Genomic DNA, 20,652 nt, shown 5'->3' with positions numbered 1-20,652 from the left:
CCAGCATCCACTACGGACTACGAGAAATAGATTTACCGGTGAGTAAAATCTTATTTTCTCTAACGTCCTAAGTGGATGCTGGGACTCCGTAAGGACCATGGGGATTATACCAAAGCTCCCAAACGAGCGGGAGAGTGCGGATGACTCTGCAGCACCGAATGAGCAAACTCTAGGTTCTCCTCAGCCAGGGTATCAAACTTGTAGACTCTTACAAAAATGTTTTAACCCGACCAAGTAACAGCTCGGCAAAGTTGTAAAGCCGAGACCCCTCGGGAAGCCGCCCAAGAAGAGCCCACTTTTCTCGTGGAATGGGCTTTTACAGAATTAGGGTGCGGCAGTCCAGCCGCAGAATGTGCAAGTTGAATCGTGCTACAGATCCAGCGAGCAATCGTCTGCTTAGAAGCAGGAGCACCCAGCTTGTTGGGTGCATACAGGAGAAATAGCGAGTCAGTTTTCCTGACTCCAGCTGTCCTGGAAACATATACTTTTCAGGGCCCTGACTACATCCAGTAACTTGGAATCCTCCAAGTCCCAAGTAGCCGCAGGCACCACAATAGGTTGGTTCACATTAAAAAATTATACCACCTTAGGAAGGAATTGGGAACGAGACCTGAATTCCGCCTTATCCATATAAAATACAAATAAGGGCTTTTGTATGACAAAGCCGCCAATTCTGATACACGCCTGGCCGACGCCAAGGCCCACAGAATTACCACTTTCCATGTGAGGTATTATAGCTCCACGGATTTAAGTGGCTCAACCCAATGCGACTTCAGGAAATCCAACACCACGTTGAGATCCCACGGTGCCACTGGAGGCACAAACGGGGGCTGACTATGCAGCACTCCCTTAACAAAAGTCTGAACTTCAGGCAGTGAAGCCAGTTCAATTTTGGAAGAAAATCGATAGAGCCGAAATCTGGACCTTAATGGAACCCAATTTTAGGCCCATAGTCACCTCTGACTGTAGGAAGTGCAGAAATCGACCTAGCTGAAATTTCTCCTTTGGGGCCTTCCTGGCCTCACAGTACGCAACATATTTCCGCCATATGCGGTGATAATGGTTTGCGTTCACTTCTTTCCTAGCTTCAAATAGCGTAGGGATAACTTCCTCCGGAATTCCCTTTTCCTTCAGGATCCGGCGTTTAACCGCCATGCCGTCAACGCAGCCGCGGTACGTCTTGGAACAGACAGGCCCCTTGCTGCAGCAGGTCCTGTCTGAGCGGCAGAGGCCATGGGTCCTCTGAGATAATTTCTTGGAGTTCTGGTTACCAAGCTCTTCTTGGCCAACCCGGAACAATGAGTATAGTTCTTACTCCTCTCCTTCTTATTATTCTCATTACCCTGGGTAAGAGAGGCAGAGAAGGGAACACATACACCGACTGGTACACCCACGGTGTTACCAGAGCGTCCACAGCTATCGCCTGAGGGTCCTTGACCTGGCGCAATATCTTTGTAACTTTTTTTGAGGCAGGACGCCATCATGTCCACCTGTGGCCTTTCCCAACGGTGTACAATAATTTGGAAGACTTCTGGATGAAGTCCCCACTCTCCCGGGTGGAGGTTTCTTAGTTGTCCACTCCGGGAATGAACACTGCTGACAGTGCTAACACATGATTTTCCGCCCATGGGAGAATCCTTGTGGCTTCTGCCATCGCCATCCTGCTTCTTGTGCCGCCCTGTCGGTTTACATGAGCGACCGCTGTGATGTTGTCTGACTGGATCAGCACCGGCCGGTGTTGAAGCAGGGGTCTAGCCTGACTTAGGGCATTGTAAATGGCCCTCAGTTCCAGAATATTTATGTGTAGGGAAGTCTCCTGACTTTTCCATAGCCTTGGAAGTTCCTTCCCTGTGTGACTGCCCCCCAGCCTCGAAGGCTGGCATCCGTGGTCACCAGGACCCAGTCCTGTATGCCGAATCTGCGGCCCCCTAGAAGATGAGCACTCTGCAGCCACCACAACAGCGACACCCTGACCCTTGGAGACAGGGTTATCCGCCGATGCATCTGAAGATGCGACCCGGACCACTTGTCCAACAGATCCCACTGGAAAATCCTTGCATGGGACCTGGCGAATGGAATTTCTTCGTAAGAAGCTACCATCTTTCCCAGGGCTCGCGTGCATTGATGCACCGACACCTGTATACGTATTAGGAGGTCTCTGTCTAAAGACAACAACTCCTTGGACTTCTCCTCCGGGAGAAACCCTTTTTATCCTGTTCTGTGTCCAGAACCATACCCAGGAACAGTAGACGCGTCGTAGGAACCAGCTGCGACTTTGGAATATTCAGAATCCAGCCGTGCTGTTGTAGCACTTCCCGAGATAGTGCTACTCCGACGAACAATTGCTCCCTGGACCTCGCCTTTATAAGGAGATCGTCCAAGTACGGGATAATTATTTCGGCCATTACCTTGGTAAATACCTCGGTGCCGGGGACAGACCAACGGCAACGTCTGGAATTGGTAATGACAATCCTGTACCACAATATTGAGGTACTCCTGGTGAAGAGGGTAAATAGGGACATGCAGGTAATCATCCTTGATGTCCAGTGATACCATGAAATTCTCCAGGCTTGCAATAATCGCCCTGAGCGATACCATTTTGAACTTGAACCTTCGTATATAAAAGTGTTCAAGGCTTTCAATTTTAGAATGGGTCTCACCGAACCGTCTGGTTTCGGTACCACAACATTTTGGAATAGTAACCCCGGCCTTGTTGAAGGAGAGGTACCTTGATTTCACCTGCTGGAAGTACAGCTTGTGAATTGCCGCCAGTACTACCTTTCTCCGAGGGCAGCCGGCAAGGCTGATGTGAGGTAACGGCGAGGGGGAGTCGCCTCGAACTCCAGCCTGTATCCCTGTGATACTATTTGCAGAACCTAGAGATCCACCTGTGGGCAAGCCCATTGGTCCCTGAAGTTCCCGAGACGCGCCCCTACCGCACCTGTCTCCACCTGTGGAGCCCCAGCGTCATGCGGTGGACTCAGAGGAAGCGGGGGAAGATTTTTGATCCTGGGAACTGGCTGCTGGTGCAGCCTTTTTCCTTCTTCCCTTGTCTCTGTGCAGAAAGGAAGCGCCTTTGACCCGCTTGCTTTCCTGAAGCCGAAAGGACTGTAGCTGAAAATACGGTGCTTTCTTAGGCTGTGAGGAAACCTGAGGTAAAAAATTTTCTTCCCAGCTGTTGCTGTGGATACGAGGTCCCAGAGACCATCCCCAAACATTTCCTCACCCTTATAAGGCAGAATCTCCATGTGCCTTTTACAGGCAGCATCACCTATCCACTGCCGGGTTTCTAATACCCTCCTGGCAGAATGGACATTGCATTAATTCTGGATGCCAGCCGGCAAATATCCCTCTGTGCATCCTTTATATATAAGACAACGTCTTAAATATGCTCAATGTTAGCAAAATATTATCCCTGTCTTAGCGTATTAATATTATCTGACAGGGTATCAGACCACGCTGCAGCAGCCCTATTTATGCTGAGGCAATTGCAGGTCTCAGTATATAACCTGAGTGTGTAAATACAGACTTCAGGATCGCCTCCTGCTTTTTATCAGCAGGTTCCTTCAAGGTGGCCGTATCCTAAGACGGCAGTGCCACCTTTTGACAAACGTGTGAGCGCCTTATCCACCCTAAGGGATATCTCCCAACTTGACCTATCCTCTGGCGGGAAAGGGTACGCCATCCGTAACTTTTTAGAAATTACCAGTTTCTTATCGGGGGAAACCACGCTTCTTTACACACTTCATTCATTCATCTGATGGGGGAACAAAACTCTGGCTGCTTTTTCTCCCCAAAAATAAAACCCCTTTTATGTGGTACTTGGGTTCATGTCAGAAAATGCGTAACACATTTTTCATTGCCGAGATCATGTAACGGATGTTCCTAGTGGATTGTGTATATGTCTCAACCTCGTCGACACTGGAGTCAGACTCCGTGTCGACATCTGTGTCTGCCATCTGAGGTAACGGGCGTTTTTTGAGCCCCTGATGGCCTTTGAGACGCCTGGGCAGGCGCGGGCTGAGAAGCCGGCTGTCCCACAGCTGTTACGTCATCCAGCCTTTTATGTAAGGAGTTGACATTGTCGGTTAATACTTTCCACCTATCCATCCACTCTGGTGTCGGCCCCACATAACCTTCCTCATCCAACATGTCGACACAGCCGTACCGACACACCGCACACACACAGGGAATGCTCTGACTGAGGACAGGACCCCACAAAGTCCTTTGGGGAGACAGAGAGAGAGTATGCCAGCACACACCAGAGCGCTATATAATGCAGGGATTAACACTATAACTGAGTGATTTTTCCCCAAATAGCTGCTTGTATACATATATTGCGCCTAAATTTAGTGCCCCCCCTCTCTTTTTAACCCTTTGAGCCTGAAAACTACAGGGGAGAGCCTGGGGAGCTGTCTTCCAGCTGCACTGTGAAGAGAAAATGGCGCCAGTGTGCTGAGGGAGAAGCCCCGCCCCTTTTTCAACTGACTTTCTCCCGCTTTTTCTGGAATACTGGCAGGGGTAATTTTACATCTATATAGCCTCTAGGACTATATATGATGTAGATTTGCCAGCCAAGGTGTCATATATTGCCCTCAGGGCGCCCCCCCCAGCGCCCTGCACCCATCAGTGACCGGAGTGTGAGGTGTACATGAGGAGCAATGGCGCACAGCTGCAGTGCTGTGCGCTACCTTGGTGAAGACCGAAGTCTTCTGCCGCCGATTTTCCGGACTCTTCATGCTTCTGGCTCTGTAAGGGGGACGACGGCGCGGCTCCGGGAACGAACACCAAGGTCGGGTCCTGCGGTCGATCCCTCTGGAGCTAATGGTGTCCAGTAGCCAAAGAAGCCCAAACTACCACCTGTTAGGTAGGTTCGCTTCTTCTCCCCTTAGTCCCTCGCTGCAGTGAGTCTGTTGCCAGCAGATCTCACTGTAAAATAAAAAACCTAAATATACTTTCTTTCTAGGAGCTCAGGAGAGCCCCCTAGTGTGCATCCAGCTCAGCCGGGCACAAGATTCTAACTGAGGTCTGGAGGAGGGTCTTGGTGGGAGGAGCCAGTGCACACCAGGTAGTCCTAAAGCTTTCTTTAGTTGTGCCCAGTCTCCTGCGGAGCCGCTAATCCCCCATGGTCCTTACGGAGTCCCAGCATCCACTTAGGACGTTAGAGAAATATAAATGTTCGTAACATCCTAGGTCAGAGTAAATTGAAAAGAAAGAGTTAATTTGTGTTTTTCAGCAAAAACACAAATTAAAGAGAAAAAAACTAAACATACAAATATCATCTCACACAGATGTGCATAATGCTCTGTAACAGCAGTTTGTTACGTGCAACTTATCCACATATAGTCTACTGACACAACAAAGGTTCATATATACTATTAAGGGAAATACACGGTGCGATTTGAACTATTGACTATATTGTCCATATCGGTAGAAAACATAGTACATATCGCACCATGTGTATACAGCTTGCGATGCCGACGCGTGCTCCAGCAGGGTCGGTGTCGCAAGAAAAAACAGACTGTGCAGGCAGGTCAATTTTGACTAGAAAGTGTAACATCTAGTACAGAGGTTCTCAAACTCGGTCCTCGGAAGCCCACACAGTGCATGCTTTGCAGGTAACCCAGCAGGTGCACAGGTGTATTAATTACTCACTGACATTTTAAAAGGTCCACAGGTGGAGCTAATTATTTCACTTGCGATTCTGTGAGGAGACCTGCAAAACATGCACTGTGTGGGCCCCCGAGGACGGAGTTTGAGAACCTCTGATCTAGTACATAGATTAGTACAGGTTGAGTATCCCATATCCAAATATCCGAAATACGGAATATTCCGAAATACAGACTTTTTTGAGCGAGAGTGAGATAGTGAAACTTTTGTTTTCTGATGGCTCAATGTACACAAACTTTGTTTAATACACACAGTTATTAAAAATATTGTATTAAATGACCTTCAGACTGTGTATATAAGGTGTATATGAAACATAAATGAATTGTGTGAATGTAGACACACTTTGTTTAATGCACAAAGTTATAAAAAATATTGGCTAAAATTACCTTCAGGCTGTGTGTATAAGGTGCATATAAAACATAAATGCATTATGTGCTTAGATTTAGGTCCCATTGCCATGATATCTCATTATGGTATGCAATTATTCCAAAATACGGAAAAATCCGATATCCAAAATACCTCTGGTCCCAAGCATTTTGGATAAGGGATACTCAACCTGTATAGTCAAAATTAACCAAAATTGTAAATAGCCAAAAATCGCACCGAGTCAATATCGGTGGATTTGGGCTCCAGGGAGTTCAAGGGAGATTGCGTAGTGCAAATCGGCCACATAGGCAGAATCGCACCATGTGTTTGTATCTTTACTCCTTTGGGTTTTTTTTTGTTATGGTTCTTCCCTTAGCAAGTGTTTTATAACAGATCCAACTATAACAGTAGGAGAGTGATGTTAAGCAACAGAAAAGTCAATCCCTGGGTAATAAGCCCCCTGCCTTCAACATAAAAGATGTGCCTGAACAATACAAGGTACAAGGACAAACTCCCTTTGTCCATCTTCCTGCCACATCCCCTGGACAGCCAATGAGAAAATGACACAAACAGCGAAGAAATTGTAAAGCAGCTGCCGCACAGCTGTCTTGGGTAAAAGGAGCATGGCATGGAGTGCCAAGGGAAGCGAAAGAGGAGACAGGAACTATTGAGAACAGCAATGTATCAGAGAAGGGCAGAAGTCTGAATGCAGAAAGTGTATTACAGGTACTGACCTTTCTGAGGGAATGATGCGAACAGCATGTATGTGCACTGTTGTGATACAGGACATCACAGGTTTATTAAGTATTTTGCCTGAGCCCATAAAGGAGGAAGGAATTACCTTCATAGCACATTCTTTTGCTGAAAGAGCTAGTAGTACATCCCAAGGACACTTCCAGTGAGTGTTCTAGCTAGCAGTGGAAATTGTCACAATGACGAAACAGGAAGTTATTTGAGAAGCACAAACGACTATGTTCGGTTTAAAACCCAATTTGAAACAATGCACTGACTATGCCCTGATGCCAATCATTAACATATAATACCTCTATGTTCCAAGAGGAAAGGTGCATCATCACGATTAGTTGGGGAGAAACAAGAGAAAAAAGCCCTTTTCCACTGGCTCAGTCAGACTACGTACTTATTATTGTTTATGGTAAGTGTACACACTGCTTTGGGCTCTCAATAAAAACCACATGTTGTGGGATTCTGCGTCTACCTCAGTTTATAATCATACCTCTCCGGCTATATGTAACCAGTCGGAGATACCTGGACAAATCTGTAAAGCATCCCTCTCTCCCACACCAGGTGGCAAAGTAATCCAACCCTATCATACCATATTTTAAGTCATGTGCGGAATTCTTTAAATATGGTCCAGAGGAAATGTACCAATTGGATAGGTTATGCACTCTGAACTTCCCATCCTTGGCAAATCAAGTACGCATTCAAGAAATGGAGAATAATAATTTTTGTTCTACCCATATAAAATAACAATCAGAATATTAAATATGATACAGGAAATTGACAAGGTTATGGTCTTCCTGGAGTTCTTAGCAATGTACTGTGATATCGCCACGTGAACATTATTCATAAGTCATTTGTCAATTCCCACGTGCTTGTCAGGACAGGTGCTCATTCTTCCCCCCTATGATGTGCCTTGTCTGAACACCTCCCCTAACCCAGTGATCTTGCTGAATCTTCTTCACTGGCACTCTGCAAATAGAACCTGCTATACAGGATGTTTCTATATTTTGAAATGCTGTATGTATCCATATTTCCACGCTTAAAACACTAACCACATTGTAGATTTATATATTTTTATTGACAACACCTATTTTCAGAGCCAGCCATAGCCAATTTGTTGCCCTAGGCAAAATTTTGTCTGGTGCCCCCTACCACTGCCACTAGTTCTGCACCTGACCCAGCAACACTCAGGAGGGGGAGGGGGGGAGGATATAAGAGGTACATACTTGCATGGGAGAATGCGAACAACATCTTTGGGTTTGTAGTTTTCTATGCACACCGCACAATTTTCAGCCTCTATGTCGATTCCCTAGGTTGACATAAAACAGATTTTTTTTTTTTATAGTAGGTTTGATAATTACATATCAGGTTATTACATACATGGCAATGCCTAAAAGCAAATCTGAAATAGGAGTGAGTCACATCCTGCAGAAATCCTATTGCAAATATTTATGACGACAGCTTAAAGTGGGAACAACTACAGTAACTTCTAATAAGTACCAGACAAAAAGGTCTAGACAATTCATTCAAACACCACTGTATGAAACAGCCCACAAATCTTATTCTAGGAAAAAGAACCATTCTCTCCATGGAAAGTATAGTGTGGGATATCCTTGGGGGATTAGTGACTCACTGGCTATTGTTTAAGGTTTTCGTACATAGTTACACTAACTGTGTTGCAATATATTTTATTCGTGTAATAAAGAAACCATTCAATCATTTCTATAACTCCTTCCTATGAAATCTGGGAACCCAGATATTGAGTGTTTGTAGCACGAGCCTAGGCTCTAACATCCTACTGTCCTGATACACATTACTATTCAATAAAGCTAAAGTTTTTTTGTAATGATTTAATCTTCTATCCTTCCAGAACACGGCAAACCAGTAAATATTAGTTTACAGCTAGGATTTGACTAATTACTACTTAAATTACAAAATGAATATATTAACCCAAGTACTATAACCACTAGGCAAACCTAAAAGACTGGCGGTTCTGTATTAGCCAACTGCCCTTCTCAAACAAAGTCCTATTTAGGTAATACATACGATACCCCGGCAGATGGTATGCCGGCGGCTGTCCCTATACAAACAGCGCCATCCCATCTGCTGGAATCCGGGCAAAGAGTCCACCCTCACGGGCTCGCCAAACGTCAGGCACGGAGGCTTGCTACAAGTTGTATTCCACTCATTTGGTGGCATAGTCCCACCAACCCAGTGTGAATACTTAGCGTTTATCGGGATGCCGGGCGAACGGTAACGCTTCTACATGGTGATTGGAGCTTCAGGGGTACTGGCAGATGATGTAATCTGTCAGTGCCCTGCAAATACACCACCTGCAGCCATACCAGCAGCTGCTATACAGACGCTGGTGGCACAGAGCACCCGCAGTCTGACCCACAGCATGACCCTCAGCAGCCAGAATTGCAGTCCCCGACCCTCCCTTTGGTGACCTCATCTTTGTCAGCCTGAAAAAGTAAATTTTTAAATGACATCCATAAGGTTTTTTCAGGGCTGGCCTGTGTTCAGTGTAAATGCAGTAGACCTGGGAATAACCTGACCAAGGTGCAGTGAAAACCAGGTCTGTAGCTGGGTCCAACCTGGGCTGTACCCGTGGTCAAAATAGGGGGTCCAGCACAGGTATTTTGGCGGAAAAGGGGTATTATTAATGAATACAGGTGCTACAGCAAAAAGAAAAATATGCACCGTTCGTGTTCCCTGATGATTTGCGTTTGGATACACAAATTGAAACAGGAAATAAATACAAAGAGGGACAAAAAGCAAGGTCTAAGAGTTCAAAGTAGTTACAGGTATGTGGAGGCGTAGGCGAGTCAGCAGCAGTGCTACTAAGGAGGAATCATTTCACCAAGAAATTATAGTTTCATAAGAGCAGATTTCCATGTACTTGACAACAGATGGTGCTTCATAAGTTAGGTGCAAGGAAAATGTTTTATGGCGTAAGTAAACACCGATGTAGACAGGAGGCACCATTGCGATGGATGCAGAGTCCGAAAAAGAAATTGTCCAGAAATGGGAGAACATAACCGAGGCGCAGCTAAGCGTGAGATTTAGGCCATTTTGTACTATGTTTTAGGGGTGAGTTTATTTTTGTCTGCAATACAACTAAAAATTCCAATTACTTTCCCTTAATTTTGGGTTAGACTGGCTCTTGCACAGGAGTCCCAGTGTTCCGCAAGTCAATGAGTAGATGGGATGAGTACAGTTATACACCAGTGCGAATTTATTCTTTAGAACATCATTAGTCAAGCATTTTGCAAGTGGTCCTTAAATATTAAAGGGTTCTTCCACTTTGATTATTAATCTGTCGCAGTGCCAATGCCTTTCTGCAACATTTTCCTACTAGATTCCTCCTGTGCTTATTAACCATAGCGCTATATGAACAAGCAAATGTGTGTTTTCATTTCTCTGATGAACGCTCTACATTGGATACAGTTATTTCCAGAAAGCAACACTGTCATATCCAACAGAAATGTATAATTCTGAGTGGTCATCCGATATACTGCACAGAAAAGCAGCTATAAAGAAAGGCAATGCAGTTAAACAGTACACAAGCCAATACACTGGCATCACCTGAGAATGGAGGACAACTATCATTTTACCTCCTCAGTGTATTAACTTACCTTTTCACCCTTCTTCACCCTGTGCAGCTGAAGTTGGCTGATTGCTTTTTTGGTTTCTTTACGGTTACCCTTTAACAACAAGCACACACACAAAATATGGCTTCAGATGAAAAATAGTAAAATGAAGAATGAATAGCAATTTTCACAGTACTAACTACAGCAAAGTGATATTTATGTTAAAAGAAAAACTACTAGTGTGATTAATGATGCATTTCTTAGTGTGTGTGTAACACTAGTAAGAGCATGTAGTTTGCAGTTAGGAAGGGGTTATAGCACGGCATCGTCTTCTGCACACTGCCTGTTCTATTCACTAATTCTATATAGCATCATCCATTGCCTCTTCCCCACAATGTCAGGTGAAAGCACAGTTAACACACCACCTTTGACATGAGTGGCACTGACCCTTCCTAAAAGCCAATGGGAAACTGCACAAACGCTCCACAATGTGCATTACAGGGATTCAAACACAGCAAATGGTTCTTTAATATGGGCAGAGTTTAAAAAGTCAATACACTGCAAAAAAACAATACAAAAAAAACACACACATAGTCTGAGCTAGAAACTATAATATCAGCAAACTAATAGCCATATTCACCTGATTTCCATACTTGGCTCCTGTATATAGGAAGCGCTGGACATAGTAGAATATTAGCCAGGCCAGGGAGATTATCATCATGGTGATGAAGGCAATGGCGACAAACACCACCGACTGCCCGCTGATGACTTCCTGTACAAGGCGGGTGCCCACAGTGATGACCATTTTTACGGGAATGTTTCTTCTTAGAAGCTCCATGATATCCATTCCTTTTGGATAACCCACCATTATTACCACTGTATTACCAGTCCCTGTGAATAACAAGCATGATTGGCTTGATTACATAGCTATACTATTATGGAGCAACACAACAACTTACACAAATATGGTTTTCATCCACCTATTATGCATCATCCCGTGATGGAATACTGTGCCTTTTAAAAAGTATGAATTCTCATTTTTATTTTTTTATAAAATTTGTCTAATTTTGGCAACAGTAACAATTTTCCCTAATCACCCTAAATTCACTGTAGATCACTAAAAAAACAAACATCATATATGTATAAAGTAACATGCACTCTTCAGCACAAATAAAATGTGCAGTAGTTGACGTGTGATTTAGAGATATTCTAGAAAATGAGAAATGGAAATTTATTTTTGACCCCGTATTCTATAACTTGGTATTACCATATTCTATTACTTCCACCTCTTCTTACGCTTATGCGTAAAAACATGATCTACTGAATGCCATAGGGGGTCATTCCGACTTGGTCGCACGCAGGCTATTTCTTGCACTGCTGCGACCAGGTAATCGGCGCCTACAGGGGAGGGGGTTAGGGCTGTGCAGGGCTGCAATCGCTTGTGTAGAGAGCTGCACAAACAAAAAGTTTGTGCAGTCTCTGCATAGCTCAGGACTTACTCAGCCGCTGCGATGATCCGGCTTGGAGCGGACGTCAGGAACCCTCCTCTTTAACGGCTGGGCACACCTGCGTTTTTCCAGAAACTCCTCAAAAACGGTGAGTTACCACCCAGGTTCGCCTTCTGCCTGTCAATCTTCTTGCGTTCACCGCTGTGAACGGCTTCATCGTAAGGTCCATCGCTCCATGGCGACCAACACGCCTGCACATTGTCACCCGAGTGCATGCGCAGTTAAAACCCATTTGCACGGCTGTGAGGAATTGCAGTGTGCGAACGGGTCGGAATGACCCCCATAATACAAAGCACCTGTTACAGAATACATTAGAATGTAGCTTTTTGTTCATCTTCACAAATGTAGACCATAGTGCTTGACAATTGTACCTAGTGATCAGTCCAAAGCTATTTTTTAGAAAAGTTCAGATGCCCCCACTGTTGCAGAATATACCCATATGTGTACACCTTGCTGTGTAACAGAATAAAGGGGGCTGCATTTAGGTCATTGTCTGTCGCACAGCAATAGGATAACAATCTTGTAAATCACATTGTGACACTGATTTGTTATATATTTTATTTCTTAACACATATTCATAAATTAGTTAGAAGATAAAAAAGGCAAATCTCTATAGTGAGCAAAAAAAACCAAAACAATGACCCAATGAACACTAATATTAGCATTAAGCTAGCAGATAAACCACACAGACTTGTTATCTCTGTATTTCAGGCCAGACTACATTAAGTTTCACTGATCTAGCAGACAATGGTATGTCTGAAGACGAGTAACACAAGAAATAGGAGCTCTGTATATAGTTTTCAGAAACTGCAAGATGAGAAGTTTATCAGTAAGAACTGTATATATACAATCTTAGCAGAGAAATAAACATAATTAACTGCTGAAAGAAAAAATAAGATTTTAAACCTACCGGTAAATCTATTTCTCCTAGTCCGTAGAGGATGCTGGGGACTCCGTAAGGACCATGGGGTATAGACGGGCTCCGCAGGAGATAGGGCACCTAAAAAGAACTTTGACTATGGGTGTACACTGGCTCCTCCCTCTATGCCCCTCCTCCAGACCTCAGTTAGAGAACTGTGCCCAGAGGAGATGGACAATACAAGGCAGGATTTAGCAATCCAAGGGCAAGATTCATACCAGTCCACACCAATCATACCATGTAACCTGGAACATACATAACCAGTTAACAGTATGAACAAAACAACAGTAACGGTCCAAGACCGATGTCAACTGTAACATAACCCTTATGTAAGCAACAACTATATACAAGTCTTGCAGAGTTTCCGCACTGGGACGAGCACCCAGCATCCTCTACGGACTAGGAGAAATAGATTTACCGGTAGGTTTAAAATCTTATTTTCTCTTACGTCCTAGAGGATGCTGGGGACTCCGTAAGGACCATGGGGTTTATACCAAAGCATCCAATCGGGCGGGAGATTGAGTATGACTCTGCAGCACCGACTGAGCAAACGCTAGGTCCTCATCAGCCAGGGTATCAAACTTGTAGAATTTAGCAAAAGTGTTTGACCCCGACCAAGTCACCGCTCGGCAAAGTTGTAAAGCCGAGACGCCTCGGGCAGCCGCCCAAGAAGAGCCCACCTTCCTAGTGGAATGGGCCTTAACCGAATTTGGTACCGGCAATCCAGCCGTAGAGTGAGCCTGCTGAATCGTATTACAGATCCAGCGAGCAATAGTCTGCTTCGAAGCAGGAGCGCCAATCTTATTGGCCGCATACAGGATAAACAGAGCCTCTGTTTTCCTAATTCTAGCCGTCCTGGCTACATAAATTTTTAAGGCCCTGACTACATCCAGGAATCTAGAATCCTCCAGGTCACTTGTAGCCACAAGCACCACAATAGGTTGATTCATATGGAACGAAGAAACCACTTTAGGCAAAAATTGCGGATGGGTCCTCAATTCAGCTCGATCCACATGAAAAATCAAGTAGGGGCTCTTGTGTGACAAAGCAGCCAACTCGGACACTCGCCTTGCTGATGCTAAGGCCAACAACATGACCACCTTCCAGGTAAGAAATTTCAACTCAACCTTGTTAAGCGGTTCAAACCAGTGTGATTTTAGGAACTGCAACACCACATTCAGGGTCCCATGGTGCCACTGGAGGCACAAAAAAGGGGGCTGGATGTGCAGCACTCCCTTTACAAATGTCTGGACTTCTGGAAGAGAAGCCAATTCCTTCTGAAAGAAAATCGAGAGGGCCGAAATCTGTACCTTAACAGAGCCTAATTTCAGGCCCATATCCACTCCTGTCTGTAGGAAGTGGAGAAGACGACCCAGATGAAAATCTTCCGTAGGTGCATTCTTGGTCTCACACCAAGACACATACTTTCGCCAGATACGGTGATAATGTTTTATCGTCACCTCCTTCCTAGCCTTTATTAACGTAGGGATGACCTCTTCCGGAATCCCCTTTTTTGCTAGGATTCGGCGTTCAACCGCCATGCCGTCAAACGTAACCGCGGTAAGTCTTGAAATACACAGGGCCCCTGCTGCAACAGGTCTTCCCTCAGAGGAAGAGGCCAGGGGTCTCCTGTGAGCATCTCTTGTAGATCCGAGTACCAAGCCCTTTGAGGCGAGTCTGGGACGAGTATCGTCTGTACTCTTCTTCGTCTTATGATCCTCAACACTTTTCGTGATGAGAGGAAGAGGAGGAAACACATAGACCGATTTGAACACCCACGGTGTTACCAGAGCGTCCACTGCTATTGCCTGAGGGTCCCGAGACCTGACGCAGAACCTCTGAAGTTTTTTGTTGAGACGTGATGCCATCATGTCTATTTGAGGAGTTCCCCAAAGACGTGTTACGTCTGCAAAGACTTCTTGATGAAGTCACCACTCTCCTGGATGGAGATCGTGTCTGCTGAGGAAGTCTGCTTCCCAGTTGTCCACTCCCGGAATGAAGACAGCTGACAGAGCGCTTACATGATTTTCCGCCCAGAGAAGGATCCTTGTGGCTTCCGCCATCGCGACTCTGCTTTTTGTCCCGCCTTGGCGGTTCACATGAGCCACTGCTGTGACATTGTCTGATTGAATCAGAACCGGTAGGTTTCGAAGAAAATTCTCCGCTTGTCGCAGGCCGTTGTAAATGGCCCCGAGTTCCAACACATTGATGTGTAGATAGGACTCCTGGTCTGACCACAGACCCTAAAAATGTTTTCCCTGTGTGACCGCTCCCCATCCTCGGAGGCTCGCGTCCGTGGTAACCAGGATCCAATCCTGAATTCTGAACCTGCGACCCTCCAGGAGGTGAGCACTTTGCAACCACCACAGGAGAGACACTCTGGCCCCTGGGGACAGAGTTATTTTCCGATGCAAGTGCAGATGGGACCCGGACCACTTGTCCAGAAGGTCCCATTGAAAAGTCCTTGCATGGAACCTGCCGAAGGGAATGGCCTCGTAGGCCGCCACCATTTTCCCCAGAACTCGAGTGCATTGGTGAACTGACACCCTTTTCGCTTTTAGCAGGTCTCTGACCATGTTCTGGATGTCTTGGGCTCTCTCTATTGGGAGGAAGACCTTCATTTGTTCCGTATCCAGTATCATACCTAGGAACGGCAGTCGAGTTGTCGGAATAAACTGTGACTTTGGTAGATTTAGAATCCAACCATGTTGCTGGAGCACTCTCAGAGAGAGCGCCACACTGCTCAGTAATTTCTCTCTTGATCTTGCTTTTATCAGGAGATCGTCCAAGTATGGGATAATTGTGACACCATGATTGCGCAGGACCACCATCATTTCCGCCATTATCTTAGTGAAAATCCTCGGGGCCGTGGAAAGTCCAAACGTCAACGTCTGAAATTGGTAATGACAATCCTGTACAGCGAATCTTAGGTATTCCTGATGCGGGGCATATATGGGGACATGAAGGTACGCATTCTTTATGTCCAGAGACACCATAAACTCCCCCTCCTCTATGTTGGCTATTATCGCTCTGAGTGATTCCATTTTGAATTTGAATCTTTTTATGTACAGGTTTAGGGATTTCAGATTCAAAATCGGTCTGACCGAACCGTCCGGTTTCGGGACCACAAATAGGGTTGAGTAGTAACCTCTTCCCTGCTGGTGCAGGGGAACCTTGATTATCACTTGCTGTATACACAGCGTTTGAATTGCAGCTAACACTACATCCCTTTCCGATGTGGAAGCTGGTAGGGCCGATTTGAAAAATCGGCGCGGGGGCACCTCCTCGAATTCCAGTTTGTAACCCTGGGAAACTATTTCCAGCACCCAGGGATTCAGGTCCGAACTGACCCAGGCCTGACTGAAAAGTCGAAGACGTGCCCCCACCGGTGCGGACTCCCTCAGGGGAGCCCCAGCGTCATGCTGTGGGATTTGAAGCAGCCGGGGAGGACTTTTGTTCCTGGGCACCTGCCGCAGCAGGTGCTCTCTTGCCTCTGCCCTTACCTCTGGTGAGGAAAGAGGATCCCCGACCTCTTTTAGACTTGTGCGACCGAAAGGACTGCATCTGATAGGGTGTTACTTTCTTTTGCTGTTGGGGAATATATGGTAAAAAATTTGATTTACCTGCTGTAGCTGTGGAAACCAGGTCCGTCAGCCCATCCCCAAACAATACATCACCCTTATAGGGTAGTACTTCCATATGTTTCTTGGAATCCGCATCACCCGTCCATTGGCGAGTCCATAAGGATCTTCTCGCTGAAATAGCCATGGCATTGGCCCTAGAAGCTAGCAATCCAATGTCCCTTTGAGAATCCCTCATAAATAAGACTGCGTCTTTTATATGGGCTAGAGTTAGGAATATAGTGTCCTTATCCATAGTATCAAATTGATCTGCCAGCTCATCTGTCCAAGCTGCAATTGCGCTACACACCCATGCCGACGCAATCGTCGGTCTTAGCACAGCACCCGTATGAGAATAAATACCCTTTAAGGTAGTTTCTTGCCTGCGATCTGCTGGGTCTTTAAGGGCCGCTGTGTCAGGAGACGGTAGCGCCACTTTCTTGGATAAGCGCGTCAGGGCCTCGTCCACAGTGGGGGGTAATTCCCAAATCTCCCGTCCTGCTTAGGGAAAGGGTATGCCATAAAAATTATTTTGGGGTTCTGCGGTCTCTTAACCGGAGTCTTCCAAGCTTTTCCAAAGAACTCATTTAATTCATGAGATGTGGGAAAAATAAGAATTTACTTACCGATAATTCTATTTCTCGTAGTCCGTAGTGGATGCTGGGGACTCCGTAAGGAGCATGGGGATTAGCGGCTCCGCAGGAGACTGGGCACATCTAAAGAAAGCTTTAGGACTATCTGGTGTGCACTGGCTCCTCCCCCTATGACCCTCCTCCAAGCCTCAGTTAGGATACTGTGCCCGGACGAGCGTACACAATAAGGAAGGATTTTTAATCCCGGGTAAGAGTCATACCAGCCACACCAATCACACCGTACAACTTGTGATCTGAACCCAGTTAACAGCATGATAACAGAGGAGCCTCTAGAAAAGATGGCTCACTACAGCAACAACCCGATTTTTTTTTTTTTTTGGTAACAATAACTATGTACCAGTATTGCAGACAATCCGCACTTGGGATGGGCGCCCAGCATCCACTACGGACTACGAGAAATAGAGAAAATAGGAATTTACTTACCGATAATTCTAACTTCCTAAGTGGATGCTGGGGACTCCGTAAGGACCATGGGGATTATACCAAAGCTCCCAAACGGGCGGGAGAGTGCGGATGACTCTGCAGCACCAAATGAGAGAACTCCAGGTCCTCCTCAGCCAGGGTATCAATTTTGTAGAATTTTACAAACGTATTTGCTCCTGACCAAGTAGCTGCTCGGCAAAGTTGTAAAGCCGAGACCCCTCGGGCAGCCGCCCAAGATGAGCCCACCTTCCTTGTGGAGTGGGCATTTACAGATTTTTGGCTGTGGCAGGCCTGCCACAGAATGTGCAAGCTGAATTGTACTACAAATCCAACGAGCAATAGTCTGCTTAGAAGCAGGAGCACCCAGCTTGTTGGGTGCATACAGGATAAACAGCGAGTCAGATTTCCTGACTCCAGCCGTCCTGGAAACATATTTTCAGGGCCCTGACAACGTCTAGCAACTTGGAGTCCTCCAAGTCCCTAGTAGCCGCAGGCACCACAATAGGTTGGTTCAGGTGAAACGCTGAAACCACCTTAGGGAGAAACTGAGGACGAGTCCTCAATTCCGCCCTGTCCGAATGGAAAATCAGATAAGGGCTTTTACAGGATAAAGCCGCCAATTCTGACACGCGCCTGACCCAGGCCAGGGCCAACAGCATGACCACTTTCCATGTGAGATATTTTAACTCCACAGATTTAAGTGGTTCAAACCAATGTGACTTTTGGAACCCAAAAACGACATTGAGATCCCAAAGTGCCACTGGAGGCACAAAAGGAGGCTGTATATTCAGTACCCCTTTTACAAACGTCTGAACTTCAGGGACTGAAGCTAGTTCTTTTTGGAAGAAAATTGACAGGGCCGAAATTTGAACCTTAATGGACCCCAATTTCAGGCCCATAGACACTCCTGTTTGCAGGAAATGTAGGAATCGACCCAGTTGAATTTCTTCCGTCGGGCCTTACTGGCCTCGCACCACGCAACATATTTTCGCCAAATGCGGTGATAATGTTTTGCGGTTACATCCTTCCTGGCTTTGATCAGGATAGGGATGACTTCATCCGGAATGCCTTTTTTTCTTCAGGATCCGGCGTTCAACCGCCATGTCGTCAAACGCAGCCGCGGTAAGTCTTGGAACAGACAGGGTCCTTGCTGGAGCAGGTCCCTTCTTAGAGGTAGAGGCCACGGATCCTCCGTGAGCATCTCTTGAAGTTCCGGTTACCAAGTCCTTCTTGGCCAATCCGGAGCCACGAATATAGTGCTTACTCCTCTCCATCTTATCAATCTCAGTACCTTGGGTATGAGAGGCAGAGGAGGGAACACATACACTGACTGGTACACCCACGGTGTTACCAGAGCGTCTACAGCTATTGCCTGAGGGTCCCTTGACCTGGCGCAATACCTGTCAAGTTTTTCCCAACGGTTTATAATCATGTGGAAGACTTCTGGGTGAAGTCCCCACTCTCCCGGGTGGAGGTCGTGCTGAGGAAGTCTGCTTCCCAGTTGTCCACTCCCGGAATGAATACTGCTGACAGTGCTATCACATGATTTTCCGCCCAGCGAAGAATCCTTGCAGCTTCTGCCATTGTCCTCCTGCTTCTTGTGCCACCCTGTCTGTTTACGTGGGTGACTGCCGTGATGTTGTCCGACTGGATCAACACCGGCTGACCTTGAAGCAGAGGTCTTGCTAAGCTTAGAGCATTGTAAATGGCCCTTAGCTTCAGGATATTTATGTGAAGTGATGTCTCCAGGCTTGACCATAAGCCCTGGATATTTCTTCCCTGTGTGACTGCTCCCCAGCCTCGCAGGCTGGCATCCGTGGTCACCAGGACCCAGTCCTGAATGCCGAATCTGCGGCCCTCTAGAAGATGAGCACTCTGCAACCACCACAGGAGGGACACCCTTGTCCTTGGTGACAGGGTTATCCGCTGATGCATCTGAAGATGCGACCCGGACCATTTGTCCAGCAGGTCCCACTGGAAAGTTCTTGCGTGGAATCTGCCGAATGGGATTGCTTCGTAGGAAGCCACCATTTTACCCAGAACCCTTGTGCATTGATGCACTGAGACTTGGCTCGGTTTTAGGAGGTTCCTGACTAGCTCGGATAACTCCCTGGCTTTCTCCTCCGGGAGAAACACCTTTTTCTGGACTGTGTCCAGGATCATCCCTAGGAACAGAAGACAAGTCGTCGGAACCAGCTGCGATTTTGGAATATTGAGAATCCAATCGTGCTGCCGCAACACTACCTGAGATAGTGCTACTCCGACCTCCAACTGTTCCCTGGATCTTACCCTTATCAGGGAATCGTCCAAGTAAGGGATAACTAAAATTCCCTTCCTTCGAAGGAATATCATCATTTCGGCCATTACCTTGGTAAAGACCCGGGGTGCCGTGGACCATCCATACGGCAGCGTCTGAACTGATAGTGACAGTTCTGTACCATAAACCTGAGGTACCCTTGGTGAGAAGGGTAAATTTTGACATGAAGGTAAGCATCCTTGATGTCCCGAGACATCATGTAGTCCCCTTCTTCCAGGTTCGCAATCACTGCTCTGAGTGACTCAATCTTGAATTTGAACCTCTGTATGTAAGTGTTCAAAGATTTTAGATTTAGAATCGGTCTCACCGAGCCGTCCGGCTTCGGTACCACAACAGTGTGGAATAATACCCCGTTCCCTGTTGCAGGAGGGGTACCTTGATTATCACCTGCTGGGAATACAGCTTGTGAATGGCTTCCAAAACTGTCTCCCTGTCAGAAGGAGACATCGGTAAAGCCGACTTTAGGAAACGGCGAGGGGGAGACGTCTCGAATTCTAATTTGTACCCCTGAGATATCACCTGAAGGATCCAGGGGTCTACTTGCGAGTGAGCCCACTGCGCGCTGAAATTCATTGAGACGGGCCCCCCACCGTGCCTGATTTTGCTTGTAAAGCCCCAGCGTCATACTGAGGGCTTGGCAGAGGCGGGAGAGGGTTTCTGTTCCTGGGAACTGGCTGATTTCTGCAGCCTTTTTCCTCTCCCTCTGTCACGGGGCAGAAATGAGGAACCTTTTGCCCGCTTGTCCACGAAAAGACTGCGCCTGATAATACGGCGTCTTCTCATGTTGAGAGGCGACCTGGGGTACAAACGTGGATTTCCCAGCTGTTGCCGTGGCCACCAGG

General features: G+C 46.4%; 1 protein-coding gene across 2 annotated transcripts in view; it reads right to left on the bottom strand.

Moving 5' to 3' along the window:
• The window catches only part of RNF149 (ring finger protein 149), a 119,298-nt gene that overhangs the window by 40,192 nt on the left and 58,454 nt on the right, over positions 1 to 20,652 (bottom strand). For both annotated transcript variants that reach the window (XR_010221073.1, XM_063953445.1), the window contains exons 2-4: positions 11,011 to 11,261; positions 10,416 to 10,484; positions 8,004 to 8,086 (exon numbers count right to left, since the gene is read on the bottom strand). Coding sequence is in view for 1 of the 2 variants with exons in the window: in XM_063953445.1 (XP_063809515.1) it covers positions 8,004 to 8,086; positions 10,416 to 10,484; positions 11,011 to 11,261 (403 nt within the window). In the remaining variant the exon portion in view is untranslated. The remainder of the gene's footprint in view (positions 1 to 8,003; positions 8,087 to 10,415; positions 10,485 to 11,010; positions 11,262 to 20,652) is intronic.

This window comes from Pseudophryne corroboree, chromosome 2 (genome assembly GCF_028390025.1).
Source record: "Pseudophryne corroboree isolate aPseCor3 chromosome 2, aPseCor3.hap2, whole genome shotgun sequence".
NCBI lineage: Eukaryota > Metazoa > Chordata > Amphibia > Anura > Myobatrachidae > Pseudophryne > Pseudophryne corroboree.
Note: the sequence above shows the minus strand (reverse complement) of the source record. Positions and strands in the feature narration are given on the sequence as shown.